At 44.0% G+C, this 17,652-nt stretch overlaps 1 protein-coding gene across 1 annotated transcript in view; it reads right to left on the bottom strand.

Annotated features, from left to right (window-relative positions):
* The window catches only part of DCAF12 (DDB1 and CUL4 associated factor 12), a gene marked incomplete at its 5' end in the record, with an annotated part of 33,173 nt that overhangs the window by 6,224 nt on the left and 9,297 nt on the right, over positions 1-17,652 (bottom strand). The window contains 3 exons of the mRNA XM_084238455.1: positions 388-581; positions 4,689-4,749; positions 5,731-5,937. Of these exons, the coding sequence (XP_084094581.1) occupies positions 388-581; positions 4,689-4,749; positions 5,731-5,937 (462 nt within the window). The remainder of the gene's footprint in view (positions 1-387; positions 582-4,688; positions 4,750-5,730; positions 5,938-17,652) is intronic.

Raw genomic sequence — 17,652 nt, 5'->3', positions numbered from 1 at the left:
TGGGTCCCCATTCCAACATTGTACTTAAGATCCCAGTTTGAAATCTGACTCAAAGATTAGGTAAGACCTGGTGGCAGTGTTGAGAAAAGGCAGGAAAGAATGAAAACTAAGCACTGTACTGAAATAAAAAGGCACATGCAAATGAACTAGTCAAATCAGCATGGCCCTGGGAAAACACTGAGAGGCTGACTCACAATATGGACCATCCACGGAAATACTATAGAGCTCAATGCAAAGGGTGAATTTCAAACTTAATTGTAATTTTTCACCAGCATTCCCTAGTCTTCAAAGGGTGCTCTGAAGGCTCAGAACCAAGTTATGGAGTAAGCACTGACGTGGAGTTGAAGTAAGGAGAACAGCTCTTAGGAACCTTTGGTGAGTTCATACCTTGTTCTTGTTGTTAAAGGCCAGAGCCCTGACCTTACAGTTGTCAGGATTTGTGTCCTCCTTAGGGATGTCCTTTAAGGCCTTGTGAGTGATGTGAGCATACACAGGGACCTGTGACACATTGTGCCTTGAATCACTTTTGGTCAACACATCTTCTGTCACCTCCCAGAGTCCCATTGAACCATCACGTGAGCCTGCAGGGCAAGGAGACCACACATGTCAGATGACCACCCAGTGCCTCATGTGATAAGTCTCACGAATGTGTTTTCTGTGTCTAGCTCTTTATCACTGTCACATGGGATGAAGTTTGGTTGGTGACCTACCCAAAATTCAGAGCAGCATGAATTTTTTTTTTTAAAGATTTATTTATTTATGCATACAAGAGCTGAGGTACAGGTCAGAGATGCAGGGGATGAGAGGACAGAGCGGGGAACAGAACAGGCAGACAGACCAAAGACACTGCTGAGGGGAGCAGTGGGAGAGACAAGAGAGGTCTGCTGCACCATGTGGGTTTCTCACTGGCCAGCCGGGGATCAAACTCATGCTGCAGAGGCTATGGATTGCTTCATAATGTGGTGCTTAACCCCTTGTGCCACCAGGGAGGCCCACGTGAATTTTTTTTAATGGGTTTATTTATTTTTTAAGATTTATTTATTTATACAAGCACTAGGGTACGGGCCAGAGGGGCGGGAGGGCGAGAGGATTCACCAGAGACAGAGCAGGGAGCAGAACAGGCAGATGGACGAAAGTACACTGCTGAGGGGAGCAGCGGGAGAGACAGGAGAGGTCTGCCTCACCATGTGGGAATCTCCCTGGCCAGCCAGGAATCGAATCGGCGCCGCAGAGGCTGCAGACAGCTTCACAGAGCTGCGCTCAACCTGCTGCGCCACTGGGGAGGCCCAGCAGCATGAATTTTGATAGTTATACCAAGATTATTCAACTAAGGGGTAGGAATTACCAAACAACCTTTTAGTTTAACATAGTTGACGGGATTTTTCAAGAGTTTTTTTGAAAAATGTATTTATGCATACAAGAACTGGGGTATAGGCTAGAGGTGTCTGTGTGTGTGGGGTGAGAGGATTCACCAGAGGCAGAGTGGGGAACAGAACAGGCGGATCTACTGAAATACACTGCTGAGAGAGGCAGCAGGTGTGACAGCAGGGGTCTGCTGTGCCATATGTGGGTTAGCTCCCTGTCCAAGGATCACACTCGGGCCATTGCAATAGGGCCTGTTGTAGTGGGGCCTGTTGTGGTGGAAGCGCTGAGCCTTAATCCCAAGGCCACCAGGGAGGCCTGAAACATTGTCTAATATGGGAGAATGATCATTCAGTACGTTCACATTGTAAAGCTCATGGGCAGGGATTCAAAATGCCATGTGGGCAGCTCCCTGGCTGGGGATTGAACCCACGCTGCAGCGGCTGCAGAGAGCCTCACAGGTTGTGTCTTAACCCCTTGCACTGCCAGGGAGGCCCCCAATTTTTTTTTTTAAAGATTTATTTTATTTATTTATGCATATAAGAGCTGGGGTATAGGCCAGAAGTGCATGGAGGTGAGAGGATTCGCCAGAGACACAGTGGAGAGCAGAACAAGAGACTAGCTAAAATACACTGCTGAGGGGAGCAGCGGGCGAGACAGAAGAGGTCTACTGCTCCATGTGGGTTAGCTCCCTGACTGGGGATCAAACTTGTGCTACAATGACTGCCAATAGCTTCACAGTGCTGAGACTTAACCCTTTGCGCCACTAGGAAGACCCCCATTCAAAATTTCTTACAATAAACATATAATACTTTCACAATAGAAAAAATTATTTGAAGAATGAATTTAGTAGGTAAGCAAGATGAAGACTGGATTGGAAGGGACAAGACTAGAAGCAGAGAAATATGAAAAGATATTGGGGAAATTCAAGAGATAAATGATGAATACTTAAGCAGAGTAGAAAAGAAAATGATGGCTATAAAAGGTATTTCAGAAAAATTATCAATATGGCCTGGTAATCTAATGAGACTGAAGGGCCTAAGACAAGCGTTAGTTCTCTGGTTGTGCAGCATTCACCAGCATATATCAATGCAGAGGAGCAGAGGGTTGGAGAGAGGCAAGTATTGGGCCTTAGGGGTAGGGGAGGACTCTTGGAAGTTTGAAAATACTGACTTTGAGGTGGTATGTTCAGGGGTTGATGTTCATCATCAAGTCTGAATGTTAACACTCGTTAACAAGTATTGAGCATTTTCAATATGGCAGTGTTTATCTCATTTATCCCAAATGTAGATTTGGGACCTGTCAGCCAAAGAAAAATAGTGGCAGGTTATCTGTAAGAAGAGATGGGAGGCTCCCAAACAAAGCCAAATCCTGCCTCCCAAGAACCAAATTTAGCATAGGTTACTGTCATAAGGACTGTCCCTTAGGTATGATGTGACTTGGCCTCTGTCCTCAAGGAGCTCATTTTTAAAAAGATTTATTTATTTATGCATACAAGAACTGGGGTGGAAGCCAGAGGTACAGGAGGTGAGAAGATTCATCACAGAGAGTGGGGAGCAGAACAGGAGGATCTACTGAAATACACTGCTGAGGGGAGCAGCGGGCGAGGCAGGAGAGGTCTGCTGTGCCATGTGGATTGCTCCCTGGTCAGGGATCCAGGGATCGAACTCCTGTTGCAGTGGCTGGCAATAGCTTGATAGCAGTGTCTTTAACCCCTACACCACCAGGGAGGCCCAAGGAACTCATTTTTTTTTTTTTTAATAGAGGCATGCTTTATTTATTTATTTGTTTGTTTGTTTGTTTTGTTTATACATGCACTGGGTACAGTCAGAAGCGCGGGAGGGTGAGAGAATTCACCAGAGCCAGAGCGGGGAGCAGAGCAGGCAGAAGGACCCAAGTACACTGCTGAGGGGAGCAGCGGGCGGCAGGAGAGGTCTGCGCGCCATGTGGGACCCTCCTCCGGTGGCCGGGGAGCAGCCGGGGATCGAACCGGCGCTGCAGAGGCCGCGGGCAGCTTCGCAACCCAGCGCTCAACCGCTGCGCCACCGGGGAGGCCCCCAAGGAACTCATTTTTTAGGGAGACAAAAGACAGGGTCTCCAAAAGCTTTTAAATATAAGAACCTGTTGACAATTCTTATTTTAAGCTTTCACTGGGTAATAGTAACCTTTTTTTTTTTTTTAAAGGTTTATTTATTTATGCATACAAGAGCTGAGGTACAGGCCAGAGATGCTGGGGGTGAGGGAATTCACCAGAGACAGATTGGGGAAAAGAACAAGCAGATTGACTGGAATACACTGCTGAGGGGAGCAGCGGGTGAGACAGGAGAGGTCTGCCTCACCATGTGGGTTGCTCCCTGGCCAGCCAGGAATCGAACTTTTGCTGCAGAGGCTGCGGATTGCTTCACCGTGCGGTGCTTAACCCCTGCGCCACCAGGGAGGTCCAGTAACCTCTGACTATTGTTATATTTATCTTCTCTCCTGGCTACTTTCTATTGCCTTTCAAAGAATCCAAAGCAAAAATATTCACTTTCCCTTAGCTTTGTTAGTAACAGTTCTAAGCATCAGCCTTGAAATCAGACCTGGATTCAGATGTTGACCATTTGTCAGACCTTTGGCAAATTATAGTAATCTCTCAGAAACAAACTGTTCTCATTTGAAATGAGGCTAATAATACAAACCTAGTATTGTTTGAGGTTAAATAATACACATGAAATACATAATTTAGCAACTGTTATGATTATTTTTATGTGGAATGGGGGAATGTATTTCCACATATGGGTAGCCAACAAAGCTGGTGAGTACTATAAGCCTACTTTCTAGGTTGCTGTAGGTATCCAGAAAGCATTTCTTAATCTCTAGGTTATCTTCTCTACACTCATTTCCATCTAATTTTTATGATTATTTTACCAACAGGAAAGATATTCCTCCAACGCTAAATAGCTTTTATTAACAAGTAACTTAACTACATAGTCACACAGAAAATGATTATTACTTCGCAGAGACTATCAACTTTTACAACCTTCACAATCATTACCACAATGATCCCCACAAAAATATTGAGATTAATATGCTTCTTTTTTGAGGCCAATATATTTTTTAGAACAAGCAGAACGAGGGGGAGTATGAATAAATGAAGTATGCCAATATCCTCCCTTTCCAGATCAGGACTATACAAGGTAAATAACTTACTCAAGGGAACATGGTCAATTAGAGAGAGTCAATACTAGAAACAAGATCTGGGCTATTTCTACTTACATTACTATCTCTTCAATTTCTAGCCTCCCTCCCTGCCACACCAAAAGTTCCCTAAAAAAGGGCAATTTTACCAGATACTGCCATAGTGTCGCTGATCCATGCAATGGAAAAGATCCAGTCCTTGTGTCCATCCTTGAAGAGGAGGGAGTGGAAGGGGTGGGGGGAAATAAATTAGTAAAATAAGGATCACAAAGCACACTCTTGGAAAGCATGTAAGTCTCACTGAAAGTATTTTTGGAAAATCACAACCCTGATCTCTGATCATCTTAACCCATAGAGCATAATCTTTAACTTTTGTTTTGAGGAACAAAAAGCTGGAATGAAACTGGCATTCTTGTGGGCAATAAACATGTCTGATGGATACACAAGTTCTGGCTTTCCAGGTCTGTATGTCTTATACGGGATTACTACACACATCACCCCTCATCCCCGCAACCTCTTGCCTACCACTATCCCTCTTGTTTCCTAGGACAAAAGTTATAACTGACCTCTTGCTGTTCTTTCTGTCAGGAATGTCTGGAACTCTCTCTCTGTAGATATCAATATGGCCTGTACCTTCATTTCCTATAAGTCTCCTTGCTCAAAGGTCATTCTTATCTATTAAGTCTTTCTTGACACTATTCTCTGAAATAGTATTTTTTTAACTACGATCTGACATACTGCTGGTAAATATTTATTGGTTTGTATGATTTCTGTTTCCCCCCACCAGAATACAGACTTCAAAAGGGTAGGGGGCTTTAACTGTTTTATTCACTGCTATGTCCCAGCGTCTAAAATAATGCTAATCATAGAAAGCTCAACAGTTACCTGAGTGAATGGTTTAATAAACTTTGCTCTAAATTATGAGGAGTTGAAGAAGTGTAAATCCTATGAATTCAAACATGAACTTTGCAGGCCCCAGCTTGCCTCTTTATCAAACATACACTATTTGTCAACATACCTGAATCTCCCCCTATGGGGAATTCAGATCACCACCCCATACTTCACCTCTATGGCCATGGAGCCAGGAGAAATCTAAAGGAAACCAACCCTTCCCAGGAGGTTGGAGGGTGCACGTTACCCATTAGTTTAAAAATAAGGCTACCTCTAAGTATAATTATTGGGGAAACTTACATCTCCCACACACACAGGATCGAGTGTAGGCAGCCGGTAGATGGCAAGACTATTGGGGTTGTCTCCTCCGGTGGCTAATAGTGTTCTAGAGGGATTCAACTCAATGGCATGGATACCACAGCCCTGCTGGGTCACGACTCCAGGCTCTCGGTCCTTTAGAATGGGAATCTTGGTGATCTGGCCTGTCTGGACATCAACTACAAATAGCTACAAGAGAAAAGGGATACAAAAGTTAAACATAATTTTCTTTAATGTGGCTGACCCTGGTACAAATATCCATCCACTCAATTATTCAGCAAACATTAATGTCTTCTATGTGCTAAATCACAGAAATCATTAAAGGCATGGTCAGGTTACTAATCAAATGAAATTAAGAAAATATAACAGAAATATGATGTTACAGGAATAGATTAGGTAGCAGTAAATTCTGTAAGGGATTTAAAGACAGTTTAAAAGGAGATTTGCAGGACCTCCCTGGTGGCGCAGAGGTTAAAGTCTCAGAGCTATCAAGCTATTGCCAGCCACTGTGACAAGAGTTCAATCCCTGGCCAGAGAGCTGACCTACATGGCACAGACCTCTCCTGTCTCACCCACTGCTCCCTTCTGCATATACTGTATTTCAGTAGATATATGAGGGATAAAGGATATCCTGAGCAAACTCTATACGGGCTTTGTGGACTCCACCCCCACTCCATCAAGACACTTGGAACTACAAATCCCATGATCAACAAAGGGAGAGTTGCGAGGACCTGAGAGTGGAGTTAAGCAGCCATTTTTTCAGTTTGTGGATATAACCAGCCATGTGAGTAGGGGTCGCTCTCCTGGCCACGTGGTGTGCTTGGCTTTTTGCCAGCTCAGTGGATCATTGGAATTCTAGGTCAGCAGAATTGGTAGGATGCATTTATGAACTTATCTCCCTCTTTTTCTCCCTGAGTTATTCATTTCCCCATTTCCCCTTCTCTTGTAAATGAACCTTTTATTAACCTTTTATGTGTGCCTGCAGTTTAGCAATAAGTCCCCTTTAAGCTTGCGCGTGAGGACCCACAGTCAGGCAATCCATTTTATATAGGGGTTGCTCTGTAACAGATTCACCTATTCTGCTCCCCACTCTGTCTCTGGTGAATCCTCTCACCCCCCACACCTCTGGCCTGTACCCCAGCTATTGTATGCATAAATAAATAAATCTTTAAAAATAAAGTACTGGGCCTCCCTGGTGGCGCAAAGAGGTTAAGCACAGTATTATGAAGCAATCAGCAGTCTCTGCCGCACAAGTTCAATCCCCAGCTGGCCAGGGAGAAACGCACATGGCACAGCAGACCTCTCCTGTCTCATCCTCTGCTCCCCTCAGCAGTGTATTTCAGTTGATCTTCCTGTTCTGTTCCCCACTCTGTCTCTGGTGGGTCATCTCACCCCCTGCACCTTTGGCCTGTATCCCAGCTATTGTATGCATAAATAAGTAAATCTTAAAAAAATTTAAAAAAATTTTAAAAGTACTGATGTAAAGAGGATTTTCTCTGTAATTTTTTTTTTTTTAAAGATTTATTTATTTATTTATTTATACATACAAGCACTGGGTACAGTCAGAAGCGCGGGAGGGAAAGAGAATTCACCAGAGCCAGAGCAGGGAGCAGAGCAGGCAGAAGGACCGAAGTACACTGCTGAGGGGAGCAGTGAGAGGCAGGAGAGGTCTGCGCGCCATGTAGGACCCTCGCCGGTGGCCAGGGATCGAACAGGTGCTGCAGAAGCTGCAGGCAGCTTCTCAGCCCAGCGCACAAGTGCTGCACCACCAGGGAAGGCCCTCTGTAATATGTTTGAGAAGACATAAAAGTAAACTGTGACCAGCAACCTGGAAAGATGTTTCTCCTATACAACCTGAGGTGTGACTGAAACTTTAAGAACAATTCTAGTTTATCCCTTTGTCTTAAAGTAAGGCTGTATTTCTGCTATCCACAAAAGATGAGGAGACAAGGTTTCATCTATTCATATCATCCAATAAAGCCCTAAGTTCAAACTCTCAAGTTTTGGAGCTGGGAGAGATCTAGGCTTGAATTCCACATTGATTACCTATTAGCTGTGTGATCTTGGGAATGTCACATTATCTTTTTGAATCTTGTTTATCTCCAGAAATTGAATAAAATCTAAAATCTATTTCATAGGGTTGTTAAGAGATCTAGTAAAATGTACAGTGTCTAGAGTAACAGGGTCTGGCACAGAAAAGGTGCTTAGCAAATGTTATTCCGATACTTAATTTTGCAGAGTGAAAAAAAGGTTTCTACATTGGACAAAACACATTTGATACAAGGGAAACGGGAAAATGGCTAACAGAGGGCTCAGGAAGCCCAGAGTTTACTCCCAACATGACCCTCATTCTTCAGAGGAATGATAAAGCATCATGAGAAGGACAGGACCTTTCTGCTTCTTCATTGGAAGGGACAGGAATGTAGATGAGCTGCCATGGAAGATGTCCCCAAGCTCTCTGACAAGAGGCCAAGGCTTCATGCAGTTCCTGTAACATTTCCCAGAATGGGACTGTTTCACATTAACCTATTAGGATCCCTGCCAGAAACTAGCAGCATGCTAAGGTATCACAAACATACCTCAATGGCTCCCTGCAGTTTACATTTTAGGATAGAAAGGGAAAAGAAACTAAAGGTCTTATCAGCAAAATTGTAAGCACAGTTCTGCATGCACAAGGATGCAGAAACATGCAAATGTGTACACACAGAAAGGTAAAGACAGCATGATAAAAGGCAGGGAATGGACTCACAAAGTTTTTAAGACTCAAGAATAATTCAGCTGGAGTCTAAGAGAGAAAGGAAAGCAAATCCACACAGGTCAAAAATACATCAAAAAGGAAAAAAGGAAAAAGCAAGGGGGGTAGCCTAACCCTAGTGGAAGGTGGGAAAGGGATGACAACTAAAATCAAAGCGGAGGAATTCAATCCTTATGTCAAACTGAGAAGACGGGGAGAAGCAAAGGAGAGCCAAGACTAAGAAACAGAACAGAAAATGGTCAGACAATAAGTATCAAAAATTAAAAATGTGTATGCACTGTGTAGTTTCAATTTTAGGAAATTATGCTAAATTATCCATTTAGGGGCCTCTCTGGTGGCTCAAGGGGTGAAGTCTCAGCACTATCAAGCTATCCCCAGCCACTGCAGTATGAGTTCTACCTCCGACCAGGGAGCTAAGCCACATGGTGTAGCAGACCTCTCCTATCTTGTCCACTGCTCCCCTCAACAATGTATTTCAGTCAATTCGCTTTTTCTGCTCTGGTCAATCCTCACACCACCATCCCTGCCCTGTACCCCCCCCCCCACCCCGGCCTAAACCCCAATTAAAAAATAAAATCTCCACAACTGTAAGAGAGCAAATCTGCACTGTTTTAAGCCACCAAATTTGTGGTAATCTATTACAGAAGTCATAAGAAACTAATATATATCCCCACAGCTCCCTTGGTCCTCATAGCACTGTGAGGTCAGAAGCAATATTGACCCAGAAAAAAACAACTTTCTCCTTTAGACCTGGTGGGATAACGATTCCTACTGATATAGTTTCAATAAATAGCACTATTTTTTTAGATTTATTTTTAATTTATTTATGCATACAAGAACTGGGATGTAGGCCACAGGTACGGGGGTGGGAAGGTGAGAGGACTCCCAGAGACAGAGTGGAGAGCAGGACAGGCAAGACAGGAGGTGTGCTGCACCATGTGGGTTAGCTCCCTGGCTGGGGATAAAACTCATGCTTCAGTGGCTGACAATAGCTTGTCAGTGCTGAGACTTTAACTCTTGTGCCACCAGGGAGGCCCCATAGCACTATTTTTTGATGGTCTCCCCAACCCTGCTCAGGGTTTTGGAAATAGCCCTATATTAAAATAGCTCTTCAAATAATTCAGTCTAACAATCCCAACTTTTTCCTGCTGAAACCCTGACTGTTATAGAGTATTATTATTTATTTATTTATACAAGCACGGGGTACAGTCAGAAGCGCAGGAGGGTGAGAGAATTCACCAGAGCCAGAGTGGGGAACAGAACAGGCAAAGAGACGAAATACACTGCTGAGGGGAACAGCGGGCACAGCAGGAGAGGTCTGTCGCACCATGTGGGACCCTTACCAGTGGCTGGGGATCGAACTGGCACTGTAGAGACTGTGGGCAGCTTCGCAGCCCAGTGCTCAACCGCTGCGCCACCAGGGGAGGCCCTATAGAGTATTATTAATTCCACCAACTGAGGAAGTCCAAAGGTTTCTGCACATTTCAAAATATTCCTGTCCCTACATTTTCTCACATGCCAGAAGCTGATTTCCTCATGGTGCTCTCAACCTCCTCATTCCTGGTGTCTGTCACAGGGGCTTCTCCTAACACATGCTTTATATATACCATTGGCAACCATGTCACCGCATGTGTTCTAGCATGTATTGAATGTGTTCCCTATTACTGAACATTATGCTGTCTCCAAATTTTCAGTAATATAAAACACACTGCAGTGAACATCTCTGTATCTAAATCCAGGTGCCTGTGCCAAGATCTCTTACACTGTAAGAGGTGATTCTAAGCTGCTTCTCCAAAAGACTGGCTGCAAGGATGACTTGCTGATAGCAGCAATGGTACTTCATATTAGGGATTGAATTCTGGCATTTTCCCATTAGAATCATGACTTTCTGGAAGGAGGACCATATTAGGATTTATAATAATCCTAGATTTACAAAGCATAATTTTTTAAAAGATTTATTTATGCATACAAGAACTGGGGTGTAGGCCAGAGGTGCGGGGTGGGGAGGTGATATGTGTGAGAGGATTCACCAGAGACAGAGTGGGGAGCAGAACAGGAAGATTTATTAAAAGAAACTGCTGAGGGGAGCAGCAGGGGAGACGAGAGGTCTATTGCACCATGTAGATGAGCTTGCTGACAGAGAATTGAACTCATGCTGCAGTGGCTGGTGATAGCTAGATAGCTTGATAGCACTGAGACTTAACCCCTGAGCCAAGAAGGAAGCCCTAAAAATAAATTTTGAAAAAAAAATTACTAAAAATCAGCTTTGGGAAGACACAAGATTTTGCCTAATACCCACCAAAGTCACCAAGTAAAGAACTCCTTACAGCACACCAGAGAAGTTTAACTATCTGAATCACCTTGAACAAAACCTGGTAAAATAAATTCCTCTTAGACTATAAAGTCAGAACCCTACTTATTATTGCCTATACATAATTACAACTAAGCCTCACAAGTGACACCATACAATTGGAAAAATATAAATAAAAATATTGGCCCACTAATTTGATTTCAAACAAATTCTCATTTCTTCCCATGAAAGATGGAAAAAATGTCTATAGTGCTCAAGATGCTGACAGTTAATGAACAGATGGGATGCAGGCCAGAGGTGCGGGGGGTGAGAGGACTCACCAGAGACAGAGTGGAGAGCAGGACAGGAGGTGTGCTGCACCATGTGGGTTAGCTCCCTAGCTGGGGATTGAATTCATGCTGCAGTGGCTGACAGTAGCTTGTGCTGAGATTTTAACCCTTGTGCCACCAGGGAGGCCCCATAGCACTATTTTTTGATGGTCTTCCCAACCCTGCTCAGAGTTTTGGAAATAGCCCTATATTAAAATAGCTCTTCAAATAATTCAGTCTAACAATGCCAAGTGTTCAGAAAACAATTCCTATACACAAGATATTCTCAGCTTTTTGTTACTCAGTAGCATTTTCAGATATAAAGTCCTCTATTCAAAATTAGCAGGAGGTGGGCCTCCCTGGTGGTGCAGTGGTTGAACGCTGGGTTGCGAAGCTGCCCGCAGCCTCTGCAGCACCAGTTCAATCCCCGGCCACCGGCGAGGGTCCCACATGGCGCGCAGACCTCTCCTGCCGCCCGCTGCTCCCCTCAGCAGTGTACTTCTTCAGTCTGCCTGTTCTGTTCCCCGCTCTGGCTCTGGTGAATTCTCTCACCCTCCCGCATTTCTGACTGTACCCAGTGCTTGTATAAACAAAATTAGCAGGAGGCCTTTTCTCTAAGTAGCAAAGTACCTGAAAGCAGAGATTGTACTCACATTAACAACGACTTATCTGATATATTAAGATATTATAAGCTTTGATAATAACAGTATTAAAAGAAAAAGATAATAGGGCCTCCCTGGTGGTGCAAGCAGTTGATTGCCGCACTGTGATGCTGTCCTCAGCCTCTGCAGCACAGGTTGGATCCTGGCCTGCTGGGGAGAAACCCACATGGTGCAGCAGACCTCTCCTGTCTAGGATGCTGCTTCCCTCAGCAGTGTTTTCCAGTCAGTCTGCCTGTTCTGTTCCCAGCTCTGTCTCTGGTGAATCTTCTCACCCTCCCGCACATCTGGCCTGTACCCCGGTTCTCGTATAAATAAATAAATCTTAAAAAAAAAAAAAAGATAATAGGGGCCTCCCCTGGTGGTGCAGTAGTTGAGCGCTGGGCTGGAAAGCTGCCTGTGAAGCTGTCCGCAGTCTCTGTAGCGCTGGTTTGATCCCTTGCCACCGACGAGGGTCCCACATAGCACACAGACCTCTCCTGCCACACCCGCTGCTCCCCTCAGTGGTGTACTTTGTCAGTCTGCCTGTTCTGTTCCCTGCTCTGGCTCTGGTGAATTCTCTCACCCTCCCGCGCTTCTAGTCAGAAGCCAGTGCTTGTGCCCAGTGCTTGTATAAAAAAAAAAAAAAGATAATATCCCTCTTCTCTTACTCCCTGAGTATTATCGCACAAAGACTTAGGACAACATAGATGTGTATTTGCCCACTGAGAAGCAAAGTCTCTTAGGTATTATTTTGAGCTCCAAAACGTGTCCTTTTGCTGTATATTCTGCCACTTGACTTTCAAGTCTTTTTTTGCTTCCTCTTTTACTTGTCAGCAAACAAGTCACAAATCTAACTGGGAAAGGTCACTTTCACCGTCAGGCTAAGAAAAAACAATGTTCATCTAGCTGAAGTTAACGTTTAAAAAAATGTTTATTGTCAGCATTTTATCAAATATTAATGGAAATAAAAATGTAAGAAAAAACACTCTAACCCTAGCTCTGTTTTTCAAATCTGGTTTACATTTGTCAAATTCCTGTTTAGTCCTTAGCAATAATCTTGTATTAATGTGGATAGCTATATCAGCAGAGACATAATTTTGTATCTCGTTATCTTTCACATAGTAAATGTTTCACATGTTGTTACAGCCTTCATAATTATGTTAAAATCTGCATAACATCATGCAGATTTGATTCACCAGAAATTGCTCCCTGGTGGAGCAAAGGGTTAAGTCTCAGCACTATCAAGCTATCCACAGCAACTGCAGCACAAATTCCATTCCCTCAGATTGCCAGCCAAAGAGCCCACATTGTGCAACAGACCTCTCCTGTCTTGCCTGCTGCTCCCCTCAGCAGTGTACTTCACTCAATCTGCCTGTTCTGCTCCCTACTCTGTCTCTGGTGAATACTCTCACCACCACCCCCCACACCTCTGGCCTACACCCAGCTCTCATATGCATAAATAAGTAAAATAAATTTAAAAAATTCTCCTATTTATCTTATTTAACAAGATTTTTTCTTTTTTTATAGATTTATTTATGCATACAAGAACTGGGGTACAGGCCAAAAGTGTGGAGGGTGAGAGTATTCACCAGAGACAGATTGGGGAACAGAACAGACAGACTGACTAAAATACACTGCTGAGGGGAGCTGCGGGGGAAACAGGAGAGGTCTGCTGCGCCATGTTGGTCAGCTCCCTGGTTGGCCGGCCTGGATGGAACTGGTGCTGCAGAGGCTGCAGATAGCTTCACAGTGCTGTGCTTAACCCCTTGCGCCACAAGGGAGGTCAAAGATTTTTTTTCTTTTTTTTGGATAAATCCCCAAACCTGAAAATATTAGGTTAAAGGGTATGTATTTTTTTTAAGATTTATTTTATTTATTTAAGCATACAAGAGTTGGGGTGTAGGCCAGAGGTGCGGGGTGGGATGCATGTGAAAGGATTCACCAGAGACAGAGTGGGGAACAGGACAGGCAGACTGACTGAAATACAATGCTGCGCCATGTAGGTTAGCTCCTTGGCTAGGGACTGAACTTGTGTTGTAGTGGCTGCTGATAGCTTCACAGTGCTGAGACTTAACCCATTGTGCCACCAGGGAGGCCCAAAGCGTATATTTTTATATTCTTCACTCAACAAATAATATGGACCAGGATTCATCAACAAAGGAACTAGGGATAAGATAAATTTGCCCAGTATTTCATTTTGACTTTTTTTTTTTTAAAGATTTATTTTATTTATGCACACAAGAACTGGGGTCTAGACCAGAGGTATGGGGGGTAAGAGGATACAATAGAGACCGAGTGGGGAGCAGAACAGATGGATCTACCGAAATACACTACTGAGGGGAGCAGCGGGCAGGACAGGAGAGGTCTGCTGCACCATGTGGGTCAGTTCCCTGGCCAGGGATTGAACTCAGGCCACCGTGGTCGGCGACAGCTTGATAGCACTGAGACTTTACCAGGGAGGCCCTCATTTTGGCATTATATATTTTTTAAAATAAAGTACATTTCAGGGGCCTTTCTGGTGGTGCAAGGGGTTAAGCGTCAGCACTGTGAAGCAATCCAAAGCTACTGTAGCATGAGTTTGATCCCTGGCCAGGGAGGTGACCCACATGGTGCAGCAGACCTCTCCTGTCTTGCCTGCTGCTCCCCTCAGCAGTGTATTTCAGTCCATCTGCCTGTTGTGCTCCCCACTCTGTTTCTGATGAATCCTCTCACACCCCACACCTCTGGCCTATACCCCAGCGATTGTATGCATAAATATATAAATCTTTAAAAAAAAAAGTACATTTCAATATAAAAAATACCTATGAACCATGCTTTTGAAATATAATACCAAATATGTTTTAAAAAGGGCTTAAGAACAACATAGGTACCTGTTTCACCACATCTTTAACCTATTACTTTAATTAGTACACAGAAGAAAAACTGCCTATATATCTCTTGTATAATACAATTAAACATGACCCTGTAATCCACTAATTGTACTTCCTCATACAAATATGGCTTAATGATATATTTAGCTATGTTTAGATATAAATGATATCACTTCCTCATACCATATATCTAAAGGAATTGTTTTTTAAATTTTCAAGCTACTGGGATGTGACTTTCATATAGAAAGCTGTCATTTACAGGGTAGAGAAATGCTAACTATTTAAGTATACCTGAATTTAGACAGAAATAAATCCTAGAATAAGCAAAAATAGTGCCACTCTTTCCTCGCTCTCCAATACCATCCCTTACTACATCAACAATTTACTAGGCACACATCATAGAAATTATGCTAACCAACATTCTTTTCTGCTGGGCAGATACTGCTCTCACCATTATAAAAGTGAAAGAAAAAAGGCATACAAGAAGATATCTTACTTGTCCAAGGATACAAAGCTAGTAAGAAATGGAGCCTGGACAAAACTCTTCCACTTTGTATCCAAATCACTATACAAATGACTTAAGCAAATTTATTTGGTATAAACATGGATGTTTCTGACATATGTTTAAATATTATGCTTTTAGAAAAGAGACCAAAACCTTGAAAACTGGGCCTCCCTGGTGGCACAAGGGGTTATGCACAGCACTGTGAAGCTATCCGCAGCCTTTGCAGCACCAGTTTGATCCCCTGGCCAGATGGCAAGGGAGCTGACCCACGGTGCAGCAGACCTCTCCTGTCTCACCTGCTGCTCCCCTCAGCAGTGTATTTCACTCAGTCTGCCTGTTCTGTTCCCCACTCTGTCTCTGGTGAATCTTCTCACCCTGCCCCCACACCTCTGGCCTACACCCCAGTTCTTGTATGCATAAAGAAATCTTTAAAAAAAAAAACCACAGGGCCTCCCTGGTGGCGCAAGGGTGTTCAGCACTGCACTATGAAGCAATTTGCAGCCTCTGCAGCACCAGTTTGATCCCGGCCCACCAGGGAGCAACCCACATGGTGCATAGGACGTCTCCTGACTCTCCCACTGCTCCTCTCAGCAGTGTACTTCGGTCAATCTGCCTGTTCTGTTCCCCACTGTCTCTGGTGAATCCTCTCATTCCACCCCCCCCCCCCAATCTCTGGCCTGTACCCCAGCTCTTGCCTGTATAAATAAATAAATCTTTAAAAACATATACACACACAAAAAAACCCTTGGAAACTAATGGTCTAGGACCTCACTGGTGGCTCAAGGGGTTAAGATGCCACCTATGAAGCTGTCCTCAGCCACTGCAGCATGAGTTCAATCCCCAGCCAGGGAGCTACCCACATGGTGCAGCAGACCTCTCCTGACTCACCCACTGCTCCCTCAGCAGTGTATTTCAGTGAATCCGTCTGTTCTGTACCCCACTCTATCTCTGGTGAATCCTCCCCCCACCTCGACCCCAGTTCTTGTATGCATACATAAATAAATCTTTTTAAAAAACCAAAAAAAAAAAACTTATGGCCTAAGCTAAGACCTAACAAAAAAAAGCGAGCAAATCTCTTGCCTTATCTGAGACCAGGGATAGGCAAATAAGGAAAACTATTTGTCAAGGGCTTCCTCAAAGTGCATTAATGAGACTTTATCCTACTGGCTGCTGAACAGATACTGACCAAGTTGCCTACAAGAAAATCTCCCAGATCCATTTAATCTGACACTCCATCTGTGCCATGAATGTGGTTTAGAAAATACAAGGATTAAAAATAACTGGTCTAGGGCCTCCCTGGTGGCTCAAGGGGTTAAGACACAATCATTGAAGCTATCGCAGCCTCTGCAGCATGAATTCGATCCCTGGCCAGCAAGGGAGCAACCCACAAGGTGCAGCAGACCTCTCTTGTCTTGCCCGCTGCTCCCCTCAGCAGTGTGTTTCAGTCAATCTGCCTGTTCTGTTCCCCACTCTGTCTCTGGTGAATTCTCTCACCCCCCACACCTCTGGCCTGTACCCCAGTTCTTGTATGCATAAATAAATAAATCTTAAAAAAAATAGTGGTCTAGACTTAATAAAGTGGCAAAAAAAATTTTTTTTGCTCAATAGTATAAAGTATATGCCAGTGATTCATATAAAAATTGCCTGTTCAAAGTGTCAATTCACAGGTTTCAGAAAGAAAGCCTGAATCTGTACTGGAATAGAGACCAGAAATCTGCATTTTAAACACGTATCTCGGGCCTCCCCGGTGGCGCAGTGGTTGAGCGCTGGGTTGCGAAGCTGCCTGCAGCCTCTGCAGCGTCAGTTCGCTCCCCGGCCGTGAGGCGAGGGTCCCACATGGTGTGCAGACCTCTCCAGCCGCCCGCTGCTCCCCTCAGCAGTGTACTTCGTCAGTCTGCCTGCTCTGCTCTCCGCTCTGGCTCTGGTGAATTGTCTCACCCTCCCACGCTTCTGACTGTACCCAATGCTTATATAAATAAATAAATCTTTAAAAAAAATAAACAAACACATATCTCAAGTAATTGTGATGCAAGGTGGTTTCACGCTTAGGAAACAAAGAGGTATGAGCATCAGGAATCAAATATGCACCAATTTAAGAGAACGGTGGACTGGCAAAAGAAGTCATGCTTGGCTCATGGAACTTTTATTCCTTGGTGATATGGCAGCCATCCAAGTGAGTAGACTGGGGGTGGGAGTCCAGGCTTCCAAAAGAAGGAACCAAGTGAAATAACTACCCTATCTAATTGTTTCCAGGTAGTCTGCCTACCTGGCACCACCCAGAAAAATTCTGCTTTCAGAAATCCAGATTTTCCCAACCTCCAAGGGTACTGAACAACAGGAAATTCACCAGGGGCCATGCAGTCAAGGGACTAAATTCTCCAAATGAGAAGGTGAATAATCCTGATTATTCATATTTGCAAGGGCTAGACAGGAACCAAAGGGAAAAGAAAAAAATATTATTCATCGAATTCAGTTACCATTGCCATTCAAGTCCCCTGTGACAGAGTCACAGTC

The sequence above is a fragment of the Talpa europaea genome (genome assembly GCF_964194135.1).
Source record: "Talpa europaea genome assembly, chromosome: 7".
Taxonomy (NCBI): Eukaryota; Metazoa; Chordata; class Mammalia; order Eulipotyphla; family Talpidae; genus Talpa; species Talpa europaea.
This window is presented reverse-complemented; position numbering and strand designations above follow the sequence as displayed.